Source organism: Tasmannia lanceolata, unplaced genomic scaffold (genome assembly GCF_043159265.1).
Source record: "Tasmannia lanceolata isolate RefF3 unplaced genomic scaffold, GAP_Taslan_0.1 ptg000006l, whole genome shotgun sequence".
In the NCBI taxonomy this organism is placed as follows: Eukaryota; Viridiplantae; Streptophyta; class Magnoliopsida; order Canellales; family Winteraceae; genus Tasmannia; species Tasmannia lanceolata.
The window spans coordinates 6,732,686-6,749,082 of record NW_027518683.1 but is presented as its reverse complement, the minus strand read 5'-3'; the positions used below and the strand labels follow the sequence as shown (position 1 = coordinate 6,749,082).

The window sequence follows — 16,397 nt, the reverse complement described above, 5'->3', positions numbered from 1 at the left end:
GGGCCGGGTCGACCCGCGGGTCACCCGGATTTTTGACGTATTTTTTAAGAGTTTTTTTTTTATTTAGGGATTTGCTAGCCACCTTCTCCTGGGCTATTTTTCGGCTTGTAGCCCCTCCTTTGCTGCAAAGATTGGGTGAAGTACGGTCTGGGGCAAAGGTTGCTAGCAACAAAAGAATAAAGAGAAGTAATCATTACGGATTTTTGAAATATTCTCAGAATTTCTAAGTTTGAAATGAAAAATTACCGTAAAAAGGTCAAAAGTAAAAAAATTACATATAAAATATGACAATTACCGAGAAAACTACGGAAAAAAGTAAAAAAACCGTCTTTTGCACTTTTTTACGGGCACCCGCGGGCACCCGCGGGTCCACCCGACCCGGCCCACTTTTGACGGGCCGGGTGGACCCGCGGGTCAATTTCTAACGGGTCACCAACAGGTGACCCGGACCCGTAAATTTACGTGCGGGCCGGGTGGACCCGCGGGTCCGGGTCACTTTTTGCCAGGTCTATCTCAAAGTGTATATCCGTTGGGTTCAACCAGTCGGGTGGGGTCAGGTTGAGTAAAACATGACATCTTTTATCACATTTTTTTGTTAGCCCAACAACTAGTGTTGGGTCGGGTTGAACTCGGTGGGGTTCGGGTTGGAAAAAAACGTTCCTCGAGTTGGGTAGTGTAGGGTTGAACCTCGTCCGGTTGGAAATTGGTTGGGTCGGGTCGGTCTCAACCTGACCCGATTTGCACCCCAGAGGTGTATATCTGACTCTTACGAGTTTGGTACTGACAACCTTAAATTCAGCCATATTCTCCATGCCAATTTTTTTTATTTAACATTTATTATCAGACAACAACCCTTCAATCGTTTGCTCACTTTAAAAATATGCAATTTTGTTTGAATGATTGCAAATTCTTTTTTTTTTTTTTTTGCCTACCACAACTTGTTTGGGACAAAGGCTTAGTTGAGTGAGTATTGCAAATTCTATTTTTTCTGTACTATTTGGTTTGTGTTTTAATTAGGGTGATGATAAATTCACAACCTCTGTAGGATAATTCACACCCCTTGAAATGTAAAAAAACGTGCCACATAATTCATGTTAAAGCTTATATATTGAGAAATTATATGATGAAGGGCCGTATGAACTCGTACTCCTCATCCCATCCTTATATTTGATCCAATAGCGGCTCACTTTTTGAGGAACTGTTGTTAAATAAATATCAAGGGCAATACCTTTAGGGCCGTTTGGATATCTCATATTTTGTATTTGGATTTGGAATTGAGGTTTGAAAACAAATTGAATAGATCCGCAAGCTCATGTTGAGGGAGACAGAGAGGAAATGGCATACTTCCTAGTGGAGTGGAGAGGTTGTGGAGCAAAGAAGAAGGAAACTGCCAGATTTGTGGATTTTCAGTTACTTATTTCCACAACATATTTGGAAATATGATATTTTTTCACTACAAGTAGCTGATTTGGAAATCCAAGGATTTGATCCAGATCCAAATCACAATGCAAAAAGGGTTGTAAATGTGAGAAATCCAAATCAAAATCTTCTCGGCATCCAAACGGGTCCTTATTGTACTACCTTTACGTGTTCATACGGCCTTGCATTATATAATTTCTCTTATTTATTTCTTTCTCCTTTTTCTCCAACTCGGAGCTGCTGCTGGCATGAATTTGGGTTGAATTCTTGGAGAGAAATGGAGTCACTTGATTCCGCTCCATCTGTTTCACTTTCACCGAAAAAGTATGAAAACCGAACCCATATTTTCCAACCCAACCCGACCCAACCTGATTTCCAACCCAACTGGGCTCAACCCGACCCAACCCGATTTGCAATTTCCCCAACCCGGCCCAACCCGATTTCCAATTCGGGTTGGGTTGGGTCGGGTTGACCCGATTTGATATGGTACCAATTGTTGACCACCTCAACTGACGCCGGGTTGTTTTGGATTTTGAGAACCAATAGTGAGTCACCAATAATCAGTTTTTAACTCACAATCGGGTTCTCAAAATCCAAACCAAACACTAACAATTAACAAAGAGAAATGTTATTTGCACTACTATATTTTGATGATCACACTCCTCACTTTATTAAAGTACGGTATGGCCCGCACTATAGGATTATCCAAACCGTCCATTGTGAGCTGTGGAGACTATTTCAATGTTGAAAAAGAAAAACACATATACAGAACTTCTTCAGATGGAACCCAAATTCAGGTTGAACCCGACCAGTGTGGGAACATCCAAGTAATAACGATAGTTTCAAATTATATATAATGCTAATGTCCTTACTACCATATTTTATAATGGCACTACTCACCGTATTTTGATGATCGCACTCCTCACTTTATTAAAATATACAGTATGGCCCGTACCATAGGATGATCCAAACCGTCCATTAGATGGGCCATTGCCTACATAGGTTGTGCCCTAAAAATAATTTTCATAGGTCGATCCAAACCCTTCGATCTATAGAGGGTTATAGGTTGATCCAAACCGTCCATGTGATGGAACACAACATCAATCAGTTGTGCCCGTAAAATCATTTCCATAGGTTGATCCTAGCCCTCCAATCGATAGAGGTTTCCATAATTGTTGTTCCTCTTCTTGTGCCCGGAATCCGTCAATATTTTTGTAAGTGTCCTGCATGAATAATATAAAGTAGTTCTTTCGTTGTTGTAGATTACGATTTTACCCTCAAATAATTTCTCACAGAGATAGATGTTAGATATCAGCAAAGGGGTTAGTGGTAAAAGAGTAATGCGTAAATCCCAGATAAAAAGAAAAGAAATTTCTTTTTCCTCCCGCTATATTGTAGTAGATTAGTATACATACGGGTGTCGTCTTGCCTGACTTTAAAGATATGGATATGACATATATCAAATTAGAGGTTGTGGATAACAGCATCTTTTCTTTATTTGGTAACCTATTGTTAGTTCTAAAAAGATGGGTGGTAGCAATTAGTCTATATTTCTTTTGACAGTCACCATAACGTTACAATAAAATATTTTAACATTTGTTGTTAAAAGACGAGGTAATCAAAGAAATTTTATCTTCATTGAGCTAGAAAGCCAAGCCAATTATTTCAGCCGTGGGCAATCCTAAGGCCCTGTTCTTTTGGGATTTGTCTCAACCGATTGTCAGCACCAAACAGATTATCGGTTGGGACAATCCCAAACGAACAGGGCCTAAGTGGAGCCTAGTAGGGAGGGCATCCCAATCAATCGTAAGGGCCTCACAATATTACGATGAAGAACTGTCTAGGTGGGCCTCACCTTGTGTTAATCCCAAATTTCAATCCTAATAATCAACCTCAGGGTCCCACCAGGGGGATGTGTACGTCCCAGACATGGGTGACCCACATTTTCCTGTTCACCACTAAATGGAAATCTCATCCAATAGATTAAAACGAACAAAAATCAACGGTTTAGAAGAAATCACCCTTGCCTAAAAAATCTCTACCTACTTCGGAGTGAAGGCAACCTCCTCCTTCTCCGGTTCTCCCCTTCGCCCGACGGGAGGCCGCCGAGAGGACGGATCTGGCCGTTGAGAGGACAGATCTGGCCGTTGAGAGACCGGATCTGGCCGGAAGACTGCAGCAATCAAGGCGGGATCTCCTCTCCTAACTATCTCTCACAAGTTTATGAGATGGGTTTGGAGAGTTTGGAATGAAAGAGGGGATAGAAGAGCAGAGAAAAGAAGACTACAGCAATCAAGGCGGGATCTCCTCCTCCTCCTCCTTCTCAGGCCGTCCTCCTTCTCCGGCGGGATCTACTCCACCTCCTCCTTCTCCGGTTCTCCCCTTCTCCGGCGATTAGTAAGAAACTGCCCGACGGGAGGCCGCCGAGAGGACGGATCTGGCCGTTGAGAGGACAGATCTGGCCGTTGCGAGACCGGATCTGGCCGGAAGAGTCGAGGGGCCGTCGGGAGGCCAGATCTAACTGTCGAGAGGCCGGATTTGGCCGGGGAGGTCGCTAGGAGGCCGGATCTGTCCGGGGAGACCGAGGGAATCCGGGAAGCCATCAGGAGGCTGGAGGCAGACACGAATCGGCTATCTGCCAGGTGAGCAGGTAAGGGAAGGAGGTGGGCGAGAAGAGGGAGGAGGGCGGGGGAAGGCACGTGTGCTTCCCGAGGAACGATCGGATGTTAGATCGGAACGGACAGTCGAGTCAACGGTGGATCCGTCTCCGATCGCCGGAAAAGTAAGGAAATTGTATAGATCGGCTGTAGCTCGCCTCGTCTGACGGTGGTACAGATCCGGCCACTTTTTTCCGGCTTCTTTCTTCGTTGCAGAGAGAGAGAGAGAGAGATCAGATCGGAGGGTTTTTGAATCGCATCTGCACCGACCTAGATCGGTGGATTCGCTGAGTCGACTCAGGATTTCGATCTCATCGGGTGGAGGGAGATCGTCCATTTTGGAGTGTGAGAGAGATTTGCGCCTCTGTTTTTCTTAAGGTCAAATGGAGGGCCTTGACTCTTCTCATGATGGCTCTGATGAGGATATTCCTCCCCACTCATTTGGGCGTCTAAACTTCTGGTCTCCTGGCATCAATGCTATAAAAAATTCTGCTGCAAGCGATTCCGAGATCGAACCTCTTTCTTTCTCTGATCTGGTCAAGCACAAGATCGACCTGATTCCTAATCCGAATAAGACTTTGCTGGACCTCCGCGCTCTCCGTGATGATGAAGGATTTAATAGCATTCGGTTATCAGTTCCAGAGAAGATGCGATATCTCAAGCTTATAGAAAAGGAGCTCAGCTCTCCTATTTCGAAAGCTTCTTCATCATCAAAAAAGAGAAAGAATGGGAGAAGAAAATCAAAGGCCCAACCTCAAATCCATATTGAGGGTGAAGAAGATATATACTCCCTTCTCAGCTCAAAGTTGCAATCTCAGAAGGAAGCATTACTCTTATCTGAATCGGATCCGTCCTTCTCTTCGGAAGTCCAACCTTGTGAAGCTGAGTTCTCTCTTGGCAACCCCTGCTCTCTGAGTGAAACTGCTGGACATGAAAACCATTCTGATGGAAAAGGTGTAGAGATTCAGATGGGATTTGCTAAGACTATGAGGATAAATGCCTCGGTATTGGGGTCTCCTTCTGAACCGCTCCTTTCTAGTCCTCTTCTTGAGAAAAAAGCTTCTCCCCCTGATCTCAAGTGTAGCGACTGCTGGCCTCTCCCAGCTGGTCCTACCCCTTGTACCTTTCGTCTCCCATCCCCCTCTATCATTGCTAGTCCTATTGGCTCCTGTCAGATGCTGGCCAACTGTCCTCCCAGCAGCTCCCATAATCCTTCTGGATCTTTAGCTAATGGATCCATGGATTCTGCTCCCTGTTTCCTTTCTTCCAGACCAGCTCCTTCCATCTCCTCAATTTCAGAGGGCAAATGGAAGGAAGTGTTTGGAAAGAGTCGAACCAAAGCAGTTGATACTTCTGTCCCTTTTTTCAACCCGGTAACTACTGAAGATGGCATAATAAAGGCAGCTTTCAAGGAGGGTGATTTTATTGAAGCAAAGTCTAAATGGGAAAACTGTCTTCTAGGTTATTTTCTTGGTCGGAGGCCCTACTTCACTGCTATTAAAAACCACTTATTGAGAATCTGGCAGCTGAAAGGGGACTTTGATCTAATTGCTCTCCCTAATAGCTTTTTCTTGTTCAAGTTCAACCTGGAAGAGGACTGCATTAAAGTCCTGGAATACCCCACCACCTTTGGGGGTCGTGCTCTCATCCTGCAGAAATGGCTTCCGGGCTGTTCTTTGGAGAAGCTGAAACTTTCAACTATCCCAATTTGGATTAAATTCCCTGCATTGCACCTGAAATTCTGGACTCCTACAGGTATTGGAAAGCTATCTAGCATCATTGGCAAACCTTTATACATGGATTCTCACACTGCTGAGGCCTCAAGATTACAATTTGCTAGAGTTTGTGTCGAAATAACTGCCGAAAGCCCCCTTCCTGATGTTGTCCACATCCAAACCCCTACTGGAGATGAAACTCAGGTTGTAGAATATGAATGGAAGCCCAAACCTTGCAAAACCTGTCTTGATTTTAGTCATTCTTCTGAAGGATGCCCTAAGAACCAAATGCCTCCTCCCCTTCTCTCTGTTCAATACAGAAAGGAATGGAGGCCAATCACTAAGGATAGTGATAAAGCTGTTCAGCTAAGTTCTGATTTTCCAATTGCTCATAATAGGATCAGCTTGGATCATCCTGAAACCCCTTATACCAATAGTGCCTTATCTAGAAATAAATTCTCAGTCATTGGCTCTGATATCCCCGAGACATCTACAAAGCAGACCAAGCCTCCGGACCTTTCTCTCTCTTTATCGTCCCCATCGTCTGAAGGTCCTTGGAATTTAGTTCAGAGCAAGAAGAATAAAAAGGGAAAGTCAGCTGCTTCCCTCCTTAAGCCGCCATCTATCTCCCCGATCCCCTCTACTGGAATAAGGTCCCCATTTCGTGGGCTCATTCCGGGAGGCTGAGAATTGGGGTCTGCTTTTGGTGCTGGTGTTTTTGGTTCTGCTGTTAGCTCTGGTGCTGTTTGTTTTTGTGGTAGCTGTTCGAATTCTGGCAGTGTTGTGGCTGTTGTTTTCATTTTGCTGAAGCGGTTAGGTTTTTGTCTTTGCCGTTTTGTTGGGTGGCCTTTGGCTCCCTTTTGATAGTTTGTTTGCCCTTCTTCTGATGTGCGAGGGGCTTGCTTTTCTGTTTTCTTGTAGTATCTTTATTGATCTTTTTAATATATCTGGTCGGGGTCCGCCTAACCCTAGCTTACCTATTTCAAAAAAAAAAAATCAACGGTTTAGTTTGTCTTAATAGAAATCTAAACGACGATTGATAAATCAAGGGTTTGGATCATCCTATTGTGGGAAGATGAACGGCAATGGCCAGACACGTGAGTCATCAACAATCCAATGCGCTCTACTTCAATGTAAAGTTAAACCCATAATCTTAACCATCCAATCTAAATTCAAACCCATAATAAAACATAGGGCTCTAATTTGTTAGGTGCACCCCCATCTAATATTTTTTGGCCGGGCTGCAAACATCATAAAGTGAGGGAGAAAAAGTCACGGAGAAAAAAGAGGCAGGACGTTCTCCTCGATCGTGAATTCATTGAAATAGAAAAAGGAGAAAGTAAAACGTCAAACCAAAAAACACCACGTAGTCATGCTTTTCCGGTGGAGCTGAATACGAGGTGGGTAGCAAACCAAGATTTATGGAGAAAAGAACAAAAAAAAAAATCAAAAAATAGCAAGTGAGAATTCATAGAGGGGCGGAGTTTTCTATTGCAAAGACTTTCAATTATTAAATTACAATAAAAAAATTTCATTGGGTTGTTGTTTCAGATAAACTTGATCCAATCCTAAAAAAATCTCTGCCACGAAGGATTATATATCTTCAACCCCCTCTCATCCCCGTTTCTAGTTTCTCCCTCTGGTTTTTTCAAGGTTGAGAGAGAGATGCCAGGAAAGACTTTTATAGGGTCGATCGACCAGGGAACAACGAGCACCAGATTCATCATTTATGATATTAATGCAAAGGCAGTAGGTTCTCATCAAGTAGAGTTCACACAATTCTATCCTGAAGCAGGGTAAAACCTTTCTGTTCTGATTTTTCCTTTTAGTTTTGTTCTATGTTTTTTACCTTCTTTTCTGTTTTTTTTTTTTCTTCATTGGTTTTATTTTGTTTGGATTGATAGATGGGTTGAACATGATCCTAAGGAAATTCTAGAAAGTGTTCGAATTTGTATGGAGAAGGCGCTCGATAAGGCGACAGCCGATGGGCATAACGTCGATGCTGGATTGAAGGCGATCGGCCTCACAAATCAAAGAGAGACTACAGTAGTTTGGAGCAAATCTACTGGTTTGCCTCTTTATAATGCTATCGTTTGGATGGATGTCAGAACTAGCTCAATTTGCAGGTTTTCCCTTCTTTCTAAGATCTGGGTCTTTTTCTTTTCCATGTTTTTAGCATAACCCATGTCATGGATTTTGTGATTTGTGTAGGAGATTAGAGAGCCAATTATCAGGAGGAAGAACCCATTTTGTGGAAACTTGTGGTTTGCCAATTAGCACTTATTTTAGTGCCCTTAAGCTCTTGTGGTTGATGGAATGTGTTGATAGTGTTAAAGAGGCTGTTCAATCAGGGGATGCCCTGTTTGGAACCATAGACACTTGGCTGATTTGGAATTTAACTGGAGGTTACAATGGTGAGGATAGAGATCACAACAAAATGACTGGTTTACATGTGACTGACTGTTCAAATGCTTCAAGAACAATGTTAATGAATCTCAAATCCCTTGATTGGGATAAACCCACATTAGAAACTTTAGGTATACCAATCGAAATCTTGCCTAAGATTATTAGTAATTCGGAGATTATCGGCAAGGTTGCAAATGGGTGGCCGGTCTCTGGTGTTGAGATCACAGGTTGCCTTGGCGATCAACATGCCGCAATGGTTGGTCAGGCTTGTAGGAAGGGCGAGGCAAAGAGTACTTATGGGACGGGTGCGTTTATACTATTGAACACAGGCGAAGAGCCTGTGAATTCTGCCCATGGATTGCTTAGCACAATTGCCTATAAACTTGGTCCCAATGCACCTACCAATTATGCATTAGAAGGGTCTATCGCCATTGCGGGGGCAGCTGTTCAATGGCTTAGAGATGGTTTAGGAATAATTCGAAGTGCGAGCGAGATTGAGGAATTGGCAGAGTTAGTTGAGAATACTGGTGGTGTGTATTTTGTACCGGCGTTTAATGGGTTGTTTGCGCCGTGGTGGAGGGATGATGCAAGAGGGGTTTGTATTGGGATCACGAGGTTTACAAACAAGGGGCACATCGCCCGTGCAGTGTTGGAAAGCATGTGTTTTCAGGTGAATGATGTGATTGATTCAATGCATAAAGATGCAGGGGAGAAAGGGGAGCCTATGAAAGAGAAGGAAGATTTCCTCCTTAGGGTGGATGGGGGTGCCACAGTCAACAACCTCTTGATGCAGATACAGGTCTGCTTTGATTTTTTCTAACTCAATTTGCTTTTGATTTTATTACCCTAAGAGAGGTTTCATGTGATCCTTTTAATTATCCACCTACTTTTTGCTTCTTTTTTCACTTTGCTTTTTGAAATTTTGCATTTTTGCTTCTAAAATTTTGGTGGGTTTTGTTGGATCTGAAGTTTTGATACACTTGGTTATGGAATCTGACGTACCTTGCTGAAAAATATTGGTTTTAACTTTCAAATGTATGTAAGCAGCTGTGTTATGAAGACTCCCAAATCTGCCTTTCTAGCTGTTTTTCTTTAGCCTTCTCTTCTTCTATTGTTTCCGGTCTTATTTAAGTTCCATATCGGTTGATTATGATTTTGTACTCTTTCTTCGTAGAGTCCACTTCATTTGACATTTTTCACTAATTTTAATCCCCTTCCAGTTTTGGTTTCGGCCTCAGCCGAAAACGAATTTTCAGTGGCAATTTCAGTTTCGGTTTAAATTTCGGTAAAAATGTTGTAATTTCGGCCGAAATTTATTCGGTTTTTATTTTTGGTCCCGGCCGAAATCCAAAATTTCGATATTTCGGCCGAAATTTAAAACCATGAATGTGGTAAATGTTTCTGCTGATCGCAGGCGGACTTGTTGGGTAGTCCGGTGGTGAGGCCAGATGACATAGAGACGACAGCTCTTGGAGCAGCATATGCCGCTGGATTGGCTGCAGGAGTTTGGACAGAAGATCAGATTTTCGCTGCCGGAGATAAGGCTACTAAGGCCAGAATATTTCAACCCAAGTTGATTGAGGAGCAGAGGAAGAAAAGATTGGATTCATGGTACAAGGCCGTGTCTAGAACTTTCGATTTGGCCGATCTTTCCATCTAATCGTCTTCTCAAACCATCCATCTATCACTTGATGTTTGATGATTTTGTTTTCAATAAGCAAGTGGTTATGTAGATTTCTGTTGCATCTGAACAGTTCTGGTTGTTATTTGAATTGTAGTTGTGATGTAAATGAAAATTCAGCTATTGTTCTCATTGTGATGGGTACCTTATAATTTGATTGCTTTCCATTCAATAGCTTCAATAATTTCATGGACTGAAAGAGGCTCACTTTCCAGCTTTTGCTTATGTAGGCTTGAATTCATAGTGATACAAGTGTAGAAAAGTAAGGGAAAGGTTGTGCACCTTAAGGACCTTTAAGGGATGGTTTGACATTATATTGTAAGATAGTCTCCAAATAGATGATTATCATATACTATTCTTCATAATCTTCTTCTTTCAGTCATTCCGGTACGAGTTCGCCGTGCGCCGTCGATGCTTCATCTGTGGCTGTATGATACCTATGAGATCACGTATCTCATCAATCTGATTTGCGAGCCGCTAAGGACCAGGACATTGATTCCTCGCCAATGCAATGACGTTGATTGAATCACCTTCCACTATCGAAGGCCCAAAATTATGATTCCCAATCTAACGAAGCCCGAATAATAATGCTCTAGCCTCCGCCTCGTTTGCATCACATACCCCTGCCGGACATGAAAATGTCGTAAGGATGTTTCCGCTGGAGTTCCGAATTACTCCCCCAAACCCCGCAGGTCCTGGATTGCCAAACGAGCTTCCATCGAAGTTAAATTTTAAGGTGCCCTCCGGCGGTGGCAACCAATTCGGCTTAATGGCCATTACGCCCCGCTTTTCCGTTAAGACTGTGACTCCATTCCACAATACCTGTGATATTGAGTATGGTCCACCCATTTTACAGATTGTCCAAGAGACAATTGCAATAATAATGGAGAGGCATAAGAACCTTGCAGACCTGCTCCGATCATTGAAGATTCTATTGTTACGTTCTAACCATAAGTACCATATTATGGCAAATGGTATAGCAAGCCAGCACTTCTGCCCCAAGTGGCCTTGAAAAGCTCCCATCCAATTCATGATCATCTCTGAAATGTTATTCTGGAATACCCAGCACATGCCGAAAAAATCTGATAATCCCCATCCATACCTCATGGGAATAAGGGCACAACAGCAGCAAATGATCAATTGATTCAGTGCACTTACAGCATAGAGCGCGCCTACTTGCCAGCCGAACACTCCTCCTTTGAAGTCTTTCACACGAATGCATCTGTGCGTAACCAACCAAGAAAAAGCCGCTATCCTTGGGGGTATATAAGGTAGCCATAAGCGCTTCCATTTGTTCTCCTGTCTGTCTCCCATTGATAATTTCAGAAAAAAAACTTTTTACTGTGAAACCCCTTTGAAAATCTGGTGTCCATATCCATCTATCTGGTATAGAAGGGGACAGGTAAGTGTTATGTAAGATTTTGAGAAGAGATGTGAAAGACTCAATCTCCTCTTCCTTTAGATTCCGCCGAAATCGGATATCCCAAAAAGAAGCCCAAAAAGGAGCCCTGAAATCTGGTACTCTCAGATAGATTATTGGACCTGGGTTAACTGTGAGGGGATAGACCCGTTCAGTTTGTTGTGCGATGAGTCCAAGATTTCCATATGTTTCAGGTTCGGCAAGGACTCCAGGATTGGATATTTCTAGCATAAGAAGCCACTTCAGATTGGACAGCTAAATTGGAATTGAACCTTCCAAATGATTTCCTCCCACAAGAAGTGCAGTCAAGCTTGAAAGATTTCCAATTGAGGGTGGAAGATTACCGGATAACTGGTTATAAACATTCAAGGTCAAAAGGTAGGAGCTGTTGCACAGATTGGTAGGCATATCTTATGTCAACTGATTCCCATCCAAATATAAAAGCACCAGGAATTGCAGATAAAGATTTCTGGGAAGCATCTTCCGACACAAACACAATCGTCAGATGAATTGGCATTTCTCCTGAAAAAAGATTATTATAGAGATCTAAGGCTTCCAATCTCATGATGCCACTTAAAAGAGGATGGGTGCTGATGCAGGAGCATCCTTGGGAATTTCTACATCCGCCTACCTTTGTTCATTAGTTTAGGATTAGCATGGCTTTCTTTTATTTCACTAGCACTAAACATATGAGGTATCTTGTCATTTGCTTATTTTCATGCCTTTTTTGGTATTTTCCTTAAACCAGTGGTGTTTTAGTCTTTTCATTGTAAGGGTGTTTATATAAACCCACTTTACTTTCTTTTCAAGGGAGCTTTTGATGAATTTTATTGGAGACTAGGGTTTTGCTAAGTTGGGAGAAATCCCTTTCCTATTGGAATCCTCCTATTGTATATGTTGTCTTCAATAGGTAAGAAGTCAGTCATTCTTTGAATTAAAGCTCATTTAAACCTAAATTTGTAGCAAGAAAACAACATACAACAGATCCTGTGTGTGTTCGATTTTTGGGAGAAGGATTGCATTCTACAAACAAGATATGGAAGCTTATTACCTGGGTAAATATCACGATGGCCATTTGAATAGGAATTTCAATTCTCTACCTCTTGTCCCTTACATGTTGCTTGGGAAACCGTTCCTTAGTAATTAAAGCTTCTGCCATTTTTTGGGACAACAAGTGAGAAGTTAATTACAATGGATTCATGAGTTCTTTTCTTGAATAAAAATTGCATGCAAGGTGTTTGTCTGAATTCCTATGAAAAGGCACTAGTTAGCTTCCCAAACAACCTCTATTGACCAATCGTTGCTATTGAAGCCCCTAGTGGATTAAAAATTTGCAGACCTATTTCCTTCTTTTGGGAGTTTGATTTTAATGCCATCTACAAGCTAGCGCATTCTCTTCCGCGATTTAACCTGCGTCAGGTGCTTCCTGTTAATTCATTTCAGACAAATTGAAGAAAAATAGGTGAGGAAGGATCTTGCCAACGTTTGAAAGAAGTGATCCTTTGGTTGAAATTGATGGACATGCCAGCTGTTCCCATGCTTGCCTTGCCTTGGGTTTGATCCGTGGATGGATCTCACCAAAGTTCCCTAACTTGTCACCGGAGAGGTCGATTTATTCTAAGTTATTTTGCAAAGATAACAAGTTTCGAAGATCCGCGAGAATGTTCTTTGGAAGAATGCAATCTGAACACACAAGGTGTCTTGCTTATGTGATGGTTTTTATGAATGGTTGTCTCGGTTATGTGACGGGTTTTATGTGTATATTTATTCACCATTTTTTCTGAAATTTCATCTAAAAATTCTATCATTTGCAATATGTTTCTATACTTTTCCGTGATTTTATAAAATTTCCTCCAAAATTTCTAACTGAAACCAAAATAGAAATTTAAAAACTTGGTTAGAAGAAAGACCAAGGTACCTTTTTTGGCACAAAGAGAGAATTGAAGTGAATTACGAAAAATGGAGCTGAATATTAAACATTTTAGTGAACCAGAAAAGGCATAAACAGATGCTCAAGCTTTCAATGAGGAATGTGATGAAGTCCGAAAACCTAAAATCTTGACGTATTTCAATGCCTAGCAGCAGAAGCAAGACATAAATTAAAGAAGAAAGGGGGCCCTTCAATCACCATAGTAGGGAATAGAATACTTCGATCACCGTCGAAGGGGATGATATTTACTTCGATCCCGTCGAAGTCGAATTTCTCAGAGCGGAACTAGAAAATACTCAAAAGTTCTCAAAGAACTCAAAAGCCCAAAGGCAAATTTTCATTCAATAATAAAAAAATGTTCCTTACAATGCTTTCAGAATATCTATTTATAAGAAAAGAAATCCTAAAAAAACTAACTTAAGACATAAGCAACTATAATCTGAACTGTCCATCAAAAGTGGCTTAAATAAAACCTAAAAACTTAGACTAAAACAGCCATAAAATATAAATCCCGTGATAGACCTATACCAATGCTCATAAGTCATAACTTCCTCATATCACATCCAAATCGAATAATCTTGACTTGCTAGATAGGTAGTTTTCTGAGATTTGATGACTAAAAAGTAGGCTACAAAAAATTGACGAAAATAGAATTTGAAGAATAAGAAACTTTACATTCTTGGTAGTTTTCTGATATCATTAACAGCCTCTTCAAATGAGAGACCAAGGCTTGATTGGGGATGGAACCCAATGGGAACTTGAGAACCTTTGGCTCTTTTCATGCTGACTGATTTCGGAAGCCTAGATTTTAGAGAGTCTGGAGTCTCGGGGTTTTTGGTCACAACTAAATTTTGTAACAATAGGTTTCAACAGCCTCCATGGATCTTGTAACATCTCCAGAGCTGATGCATGTGTTTGGAAACACTGTCCTCTTCCACCATTGCTCAATCGGCGATCGCTTCCTCTTACTGAACTAGTTCCGGGCCTATGCCCGCGTGCATAACCAGGCTTGTGTAAACTGCCCTTGTTGAATTGGGGGGAAGGCCATAGAAAGGAATACCAGGAACACTAGTAGGAGTCCTTGTGTACCCTGATAATGGACTAGTCATTCTGATCGGACCTCTCCAAGATCCAGAAATAGGAACAGGATGTGGTGTTTCATAGTCTCAGTCTCTTATTTGGAGAATAATTCATGTGAGATTGATGAGCAGGAGCAGGACTTACGTAAGGGCTCCTTGGTCTAGACTCTAGACGATGATGACCCGCGCATGGGAGAGCCATTGATGATAGGAGAAACATAGTCATGACTCATGAGGATTATGGCTACTGTACTTGGTCCTCATCTTTCCACTAGGGAAAGCTGACATAGGGTCAGTGTAGAAATCGAACCTTGGACCAGCAGTGGGTGGCATTGCAGAGGGCTCAATGAAAGGATTGGAGAGATGAACAGGCATGATAGAAGAGAGCTGAATATTAGAGTTAAGCCTGTGCAGCCTCCATGCACATTGCTTTCAATCTTTCTTGCCTTTTCTCTGATTCCTCCATCTTCTTCACAGATTAGAATAACAAAGAATTCTGATTTTGTATGCGGGTCTTTGGCGTAGACTCAGGGAGGAAAAGGCGTGTGAAAAGTGAAAAGAAGAAGGCAAGTGATAGATGAAAACTCAATTATAAATCTGAAACAAGGTTCAATTTCCAATCTACTATTTTTTCAATTCAAAATCAACTCAGCCTAACTAATTCGTTGACATGCAACCAAGTCTATTTATAGACTTATGCGTGGACGATTCCTATTTCAAGTAAAATAAGGAAAGATAAAAAAAAGTACCTTTCCTAAAATCTCTCGTGACAACTTGAAGCAAATTAAAATCCTAGTTAAACTAAAACGAAGGCTATTTAAGCCAATATAAAATCTCTAAATAAAATTAAAATCTAAAGCAACTCTTGATAATATTGCATTGACTGGCCTCAGAAAAACACGATTTAGCATAATCTTAGTCTCGACCTATGGTCGATCCAATGGTCCAATCATGACTCTGGAGTCCTCGGTCTTCGAACGGCTGAGATGCATCTGTATTAGAGAGCTCCTTCTTTGAGATGTGCTTTGTAAATGGAGAGAAATTGCTGGAGTAAGGAGGGAGGGGAACAAAAGAGAAGATGAAGAAGGCGCGAAACGGGGAGAGGGAGAATGAGGGAGAAGATGATTAGGTGAGTAGTATCTGCTAGAGATAGTGGTGGGAGATAACAGAGAAGGAGAAAGGTGCGACATGCGTGATGAGGGAGCGGTAGAGATAGAAAGATTAAGGGGCTGTTTGGATATGTGGATTTTAGAATCCAGGTTTTGGTTTGAAAACAGTGTAAAATAGGGTTCATGATCAAGCTGATGTATGTTGTCCTGACAACGTTTCTTGGATTTTAAGTAAGAAATCCAAGTTTTAGAAATCTCTTAGTGGGACTCTGACCATAACATAATCGACAGATCCAAGATGTACTGTGCAAATAAAAGGGGTTCGAATATATATTGATTGTGCTTGAAAGGTTATGAATCAATTGACAACCCCAACGCCAATATCTTGATTTCAAGCGGCAATGCATCGTAGACCCATATATGTATCGTCTGCTAATACACGACCAATTAGTGTTTGGATCAACATTTTTTCCGTCAGCCCATTCGAGGACACACGGAAATACCTCGGATAGTGCCACAATCTATTATACGTGCAACAATGTGTTGAACTACTTCAACAAGTCGACACGTGAGGTATCAGAATCTGATGTTTGTGCAGCAGTATCCACAACTCCTTTGCGAGCTCCGTAGCAAGAAATGAGATATTCCATTAAAGAAAGTCCTTCGCTCAATTTGCTTTGAATGGGTAAATCAATCATTTGCCCTTGGGATCCGACATTAATCCTCGCATACCGACTATATGGTTGCCTGCTCTTTTGCTGTCAGAAAGAAAGGGCAAGAAATCAGAAAACGGCGGCTGGTCTCCTTTTTCTTGTCTCCCATTTAGGATTTTGATGAAATCCAAGATTCTAAAATCTGCGTATTATGGAAGCCTCTATAGATTGGAGGGCTAAGATCATCCAATAAAAATGATTTTTTGGGCACAACCTATATGGGTTGTGACCCGTCAAATGGACAATTTGGATATCCTATGGTGTTAGG

The 16,397-nt window shown here is 41.7% G+C and overlaps 1 protein-coding gene across 2 annotated transcripts in view; it reads left to right on the top strand.

Moving 5' to 3' along the window:
* Window positions 1-10,010, top strand: part of LOC143879470 (glycerol kinase-like) — a 40,515-nt gene extending 30,505 nt beyond the window's left edge. Inside the window, exons 2-5 of one of the 2 annotated variants that reach the window (XM_077381872.1) lie at window positions 7,457-7,587; window positions 7,696-7,917; window positions 8,003-8,996; window positions 9,612-10,010. In XM_077381872.1, coding sequence (XP_077237987.1) covers window positions 7,457-7,587; window positions 7,696-7,917; window positions 8,003-8,996; window positions 9,612-9,857 — 1,593 coding nt within the window. In that variant the 3' untranslated portion in view covers window positions 9,858-10,010. Of the gene's footprint in view, window positions 1-7,082; window positions 7,588-7,695; window positions 7,918-8,002; window positions 8,997-9,611 lie in introns of those variants that run through there. The other variant, XM_077381871.1, reaches the window with a different exon arrangement.
* The last annotated feature ends 6,387 nt before the right edge of the window (window positions 10,011-16,397 follow it).